Raw genomic sequence first — 6,000 nt, 5'->3', positions numbered from 1 at the left:
ACTACGCTGGCAGAAAGTACTATGTCGACAGAAAGTACTACGCCGACAGAAAGTACTATGTCGACAGAAAGTACTATGCCGGCAGAAAGTACGACACCAGCGGAAAGTACGATGCCAGCAGAAAGTACTACAAGGGCAGAAAGTACTACGCCAACAGAAAGTACTACGAGGGCGGAAAGTACTACACCGGCGGAAAGTACAATGCCAGCAGAGAGTACTACAAGGGCGGAAAGTACTACACCGATGAAAAGTACTACTTACGCCAACAGAAAGTACTACGAGGGTGGAAAGTACTACACCAGCAGAAAATACTGCGGCAACAGAAAGTACTAGGCTGGCAGAAAGTACTAAACAAGCGAAAAGTACTATACCAGCAGAAAGTACTACAACGAGCAAAAGTACTATACCCACAAACCAGCATTGCGCACTTTTACTAGCACAGTACTATACCATAGTGCCCCAGAAGCCTCAGTACTCTAAAGTACTGAGACGAGTCACTTTACTGAACCCTCTGGTTTCAATGGCTAAGTATACTACACCTTCCTTGATATATCAAGGAGTTAGTGAACTTCAGTGACCTTCTCAGGTGTCGTAGGGCATACGCAGATCTGAATAGTGCGGAAAGCCCACAGCTCCGTAAGGTGGGTCTGGTGTAGACATATCATATGGGTCGATATTAGTAAAATGGTAAAAAAATGGGAGGGGGGAAGGTATGATAAACCGAAATTTGCGTGCGCACCTAGACAAATGAACTTTCGAGCATAGGACTGGAGCATTATCCCAGCCCCTTCGAACTCCTCGAGATGCGCTAGTAACGCAGTAATCCACGCCGATCCCAAAGACCAGCCCACGACGATCATTCCGCTCTTCTCCGAAACATTAGGAATAGCCTCTGTGGTGGCCACCTCGACGAGAAAGTGGTATAACTCCCGGGAACGATCCTTCATGTACGACCGCATGTTTTGAGCGGCCTCCGCCGTAGTTGGAAGACAAGAGGACAAAAGCTGCTGTTCAGAGTCACTGAAAGGTGTCGATCCGGGATAGTCGCGGCGATTGACGAGGATAATGCGCGCGCCATGCTGAGGAGCGAAGGGAAGAAGGCGGGTAAATATTCCTAGTATTTATAACGTTCGATGAGTCTTGAGGGTCAGACTCAGTGAGATTGGTGACTGATTTTCCAGTACTCACCACTTGGCCAGGCGAGCCCGTGGACGATGACGACAAGTTTGTATTCGCTGCACTGAGGCGGAGCTCCTGTGTCTTCTATTGAAAAGGGACCAATTACCTTCGTTGCAGCGAAATTATGTATGGACATGGTGGAAGTTCTCAGATAGGGCTGAATAAAATGGCTGCAAGGAAATGGTGGGAATGGGCGCCGGGTCTAGTACAAGGCCGGAGAGGAGGGGAAAGAAGTGGGCGATCGTGCATGAGAAGGTACCAAGGCTATAAATCCCGTTCATAGCTAAGTCTGATGTAGCATCATAATTAGAGTCTCAGTTGAAAGAATGTAAGACCGCAACGCACGTCCAGTAACAGATAGAGTTCGTCCCAGCTCCGAATACGTCGTTGCAGAGAAGAAGATTGCACAGCATCCTGGTACGAGATATACAGATGGATCGGGTGGTAGATTTGTGACCGTTTGTTGCCACGCTCTTCGACCGAGCTAGTCGAATCAGTGGAAGCAAAAACAATATGTCTACTCCGAGCGCCATTCAAGTAAGAAGGAGAAGGCGTGGGGGCATTGGAGTAAACACTCACGTTGGTTTGCGTACTCCATGCAGTTAAATTGTGGTGCGTGGATGCAATGTGACACTTTCGGCGAGAACCTTGAACCATGTAGAGGGGCGAAGAGATAGACCATCCACGATAGGGCATGTCTGTAGCGTCACGGTTGTCCAATTGAAGTTGGCGTCTCCGTCAAATCTCGGAGGCGAAACACGATATCGAAACACCACAGATATGCCCTAACAAGAATGAGATGTGAAGATGTCAGAACGCTAGAAATTTCGTGCTATAGCTATGGTATCATCTCAACATTGAATACTCTGCATGAAACATGATGGAGGCGCTGTGAACCTTGAAGACACTCGTGTTCACTGCAAGTTCACTGACAACTTTGGCGCAGAGTCTGAGTCATGGTCGCGGATCGAGAGTCTAGCAGAGTCTAGCGATATTCTGCTTGTCGCTACCGATGAATTGGACAGGTATCTTGAATGATGATAAGAAGAACGAGCAGCGGAGCTGCTGAGAATTCGAACAAAGGATAGGAAGGATCCGCGAGCTCTGTGACGTGCAACTTGCCGGAGCCTGAAGGCTGTGCATAATTTTGGGTCGGAGTTTCAGGCTCCCCGACGCTGCCCTGCATGTGGCGTTGTGGTGAATGCTCAGCTGCTTGACGCAGAAAAATGGTTCACGGATGACCTTAGTTTACTCGTTCCTTCCTCTTCAGTTCTCGTCGATTTGTTCTCCCCATTGATCTCGGTCATCTGTACTTAATGATGCACAATTCGTGTAACTACTCAAACCTTGGACGTGTCCACCAAGTGTCCACGGCGCTCGAGCTCTCTACAGTGTTGCCACAGTGTACGGTCATTGTACATCATTAGTTGGGTGACGCTGGTGACCAGGATATCATAATCCGCCCTCTTGAGCCTTAGCATAGATCGTTTCTTGTCAGCGTGGGGATTCAACTACGCAAGGACGGTTAACAATTTAGCGTGGAGCGCTAGCTTGTACCAGCCAAGTGCTAGCTTGCGTTAGCTTTTGGCCGGACAAGCTAAATTGTCCAAGCTAGCTTGCACGCTAACTAACAGAAATAAGTGCGTAGCGTGTGTAGCTTGGACAATTTAGCGTGCGATCGCGTGTACGCTGCCACTTAGTTCTTAAGCATATTGTATATCTAGCGTCTCTGTGCCGTGAACAACCCGTCACTTTGACATCCTTATATCATATCACTTAGTCCTTACATTGGTCGTACAGAGAATCAATCTCGGTCACCGTTTGTACGTCTCGGCTCAACAAGACTATGATGAGTAGATAAAAAAATGCTCGCCTCGCCTTTGTGGCCCAAGAAACGGGTGTTTGTATTTCGTTCTCATGTCTCCTACTGTATCGTCATATCGTTCCTGGGTCTGATCGTCAGCGTAGACACAGGAAAAGTAGATTCGATCTTGGAGTGGATTGGAGTACAAATAAGTCTTCTTACCGACGATGAACTAATATTCGATGGTTTGCCATGCCGGTAGAGTAAGTTACAGCGTTGATGTCACATAACCTGAGACCACAAGCTGAGACAAAAGAGCAGAACGATTATATCTCGAGGGGAAAGTTCTCGAGCCGAGCAGCAATAAATACCTTGGAAGTGCCACCAGGCCATACCAACCGATGTTTTCCCAGCGCACCGACGGGTGGAGACGACGGTTTACACGTTGTATACAGGATTGATTGGGACATATCGTGCTAAGCGAGTGCAAGCTAGCATGAGTCGAGCGACACAAGCTAGTTAGCCACTAAGTCTAGCGTGTGCGGCGCGCAAGCTAAGGAACAAGCTGATTTGCGCTGACTCGTAAGCCAGCCACAAGCTAGCTTAGCCAAGTAACGCACGCTAGAAACCGTTAAGTAAAGATGTCACTGGTAGTCAATACCACCAGCGGGTCATCAGTGGATCAATTAAACACAAGAGACAATGAGACAATTGAAGAATGTGCATGCGTACATTTGCTGGCTCACATTGAATCCGTGACTGGTAGGATGTTATATGCATCAGTCTTCACCACGATTAAGTACTCCACAATGGGACAAGCTTCGCTATTCTCACGGGTCAAGAGCGATAATTAGATAGTACTAGAAAACAGACTTCATGTTATAGAACGCGATTGGCCGGGCAGTACTGCAAGCCGTCGTCGCTGTGACGGAGATCTGAACAGTCAAGATGAAGAACAGAAATATACAGTAATAAAGCCGCAGGTGGTGATGAGCAACCATATGACCTAACCGATGAGAAGAGGCCAGCTAGAGAGCAGATGATGGCGACAGAGAGGTCAAGCTAGACGCAAGCTAGCTCAGCCAAACCATACACGCTAAGCACCATTAAGTCAGCCGTAGTGTGGCGCACAAGCTAAGCTACAAGTTAGCGCCACACGCTAATCTGCGCTGGCTCCTACGCAAGCATGATGATCTTTAAATAGTTATGCGCCAGACAAGGTTAGTGTTTACATGAGCGCAGGGCCAATCACGCCTCTTGAGTACTACCAGCCAAAAGGGCACGCAACGCGCGCTCAGGTTCCTCCCAATGAATCTACAAAGCAGGACGTCATTCTCAGTGTCTAAGGTATATTCAGAGTAACGAAATTTACGCACATAATGGTTCGCCCCTGTCACCCTCACAATATTCACCCTACCGACACTCAGTTCTCCCTTTGCCTTCGCGTCCTCAACCTCCCTGTATAACTGGGAGATACCCCACGGTACACCCCATATACTACGGTCACACCATATGACCTTGACCTCCACACTCTCCCTCCATCCCTTCTGCTCTGCCGTCACATCCTCTTCCGCAGTGGCATAAAGTGCCTTCTTCCTCATCTCTTCAAATAAACCAAGCCGTTGCCCGGCTTCGTATAGAAGAACATCGGAACCACCGGGAGCAGCGGGCGGTATGAAAATCACGTTCTGAATCTCTTCCGGAGAAATCGTAGCGATCGTGGGCGGAGGAATAGACACCGGGGTGCGACCAAGTCTGAGCTCAGGATCGAGTATTGGAGTGGATGGAAAGGAAGGCGGTATGGAATGGTCGAAGAAGCCAGTGAGCCATGCGATCACCGCTTTTCCATCGGTGACGGTGGCGTCATCAATGGGCATGCGTAGATCTTCATGGTGCGGGAATCCTAAGACACTGTAGGGCGGGTCTGGTGCGAGCATGGAAAGAAGAGGAGTTCAAGCGAGAACATCGGAAAGGCCTGACGTGGGAGCCGAATGGAATATCTGCATACCTAAAAGAATGAGCTTGTTAAGATACGACCTTAACGTCATTTCAACCCCTTCAAATATCTCCAAATACGCTAGAAGAGCGGTGATCCAATTCCCTCCCAAAGACCAACCTACCACGGTCATTCCACCCTCCCCAGATATCATCGGGATATTCTCCGACATAGCAAACTCGCAGAGGAAGTCGTATAATTCGCAGGCTCGATCCTTCATGTAGGACCGAATATTCTTAGCAGCCTCCGCCGTATCTGAGAGACAAGAAGCCAAGAGCTGCTGTTCGGCGTCGCTGTACGGAGTCGACCCGGGATAATCACGGCGATTGACGAGTACAATACGAGCGTTTGACTGGGAAGCAAAGGGTACAAGGCGGCTGAATATGTCTAATGTCAATCGGTTAGTCATCGCAGATACAAATTGAGTCAATGGATGATTGTATATGGTTAGGAACTCACCACCAGGAGAAGTCGCTCCGTGTATGATGACCAGAGTTTGATAGTTGCTGCGACCAGCAGGAGCACCTGTGTCTTGCATCGCAAACGGCCCCACTTTTCTCTTGGTGATAGAGCTGACGGTAGACATCGCGCAAGGTCGAGATGAAGATGTGATCGGTGAGCGTAAAGTGGGTGGTTAGATAGTCGAAATATCTCAGGATGAATCGAAGGGATTGTCTCCGGGTTACACGGGTTAGAGACACGGGAAGTAGAGACACGGGACAATACAGAATTGACTCTGATCTGTCGCAAATACGGGTTAACTTCACCGTTCTCGAACGATGAAACGGGTCATCAGTAGGCTTGTGATCCTCTCTGAAACGTCCTTGCTGTCACGGTGGTACTTACTCGCGCTCCGCTTGGTTTAGTACCGAGCGAGGTTGAGTGCTGTTACCAGAGGTCAAGACTTGGTAGGGACAACACGAGCATTAGCGCTAGAATAAGCAACAAAGTAAGACCAGAAAACAAACAGACAAACAGCAACCTCCTGGATACTACTAGCAGGGAATAATTTTAGAAAGCC

The 6,000-nt window shown here is 48.6% G+C and overlaps 2 protein-coding genes across 2 annotated transcripts; both read right to left on the bottom strand.

The window, feature by feature from the left end:
* Window positions 1-582: 582 nt before the first annotated feature.
* Window positions 583-1,315, bottom strand: STEHIDRAFT_161747 (uncharacterized protein; the record flags this gene model as incomplete). Its single annotated transcript, XM_007309321.1, has 3 exons — window positions 583-647; window positions 740-1,114; window positions 1,189-1,315. The coding sequence occupies 3 exons, from the start codon at window positions 1,313-1,315 to the stop codon at window positions 583-585; spliced, it is 567 nt and encodes a 188-aa protein (XP_007309383.1).
* A 2,916-nt stretch (window positions 1,316-4,231) lies between these two features.
* STEHIDRAFT_161746 (uncharacterized protein) lies at window positions 4,232-5,565 on the bottom strand (the record flags this gene model as incomplete). The annotated part of the gene is made up of 4 exons (XM_007309320.1): window positions 4,232-4,297; window positions 4,360-4,907; window positions 4,992-5,366; window positions 5,439-5,565. The coding sequence occupies 4 exons, from the start codon at window positions 5,563-5,565 to the stop codon at window positions 4,232-4,234; spliced, it is 1,116 nt and encodes a 371-aa protein (XP_007309382.1).
* Window positions 5,566-6,000: the final 435 nt, after the last annotated feature.

This window comes from Stereum hirsutum, assembly GCF_000264905.1.
Source record: "Stereum hirsutum FP-91666 SS1 unplaced genomic scaffold STEHIscaffold_17, whole genome shotgun sequence".
Lineage (NCBI taxonomy): Eukaryota > Fungi > Basidiomycota > Agaricomycetes > Russulales > Stereaceae > Stereum > Stereum hirsutum.
This window is presented reverse-complemented; position numbering and strand designations above follow the sequence as displayed.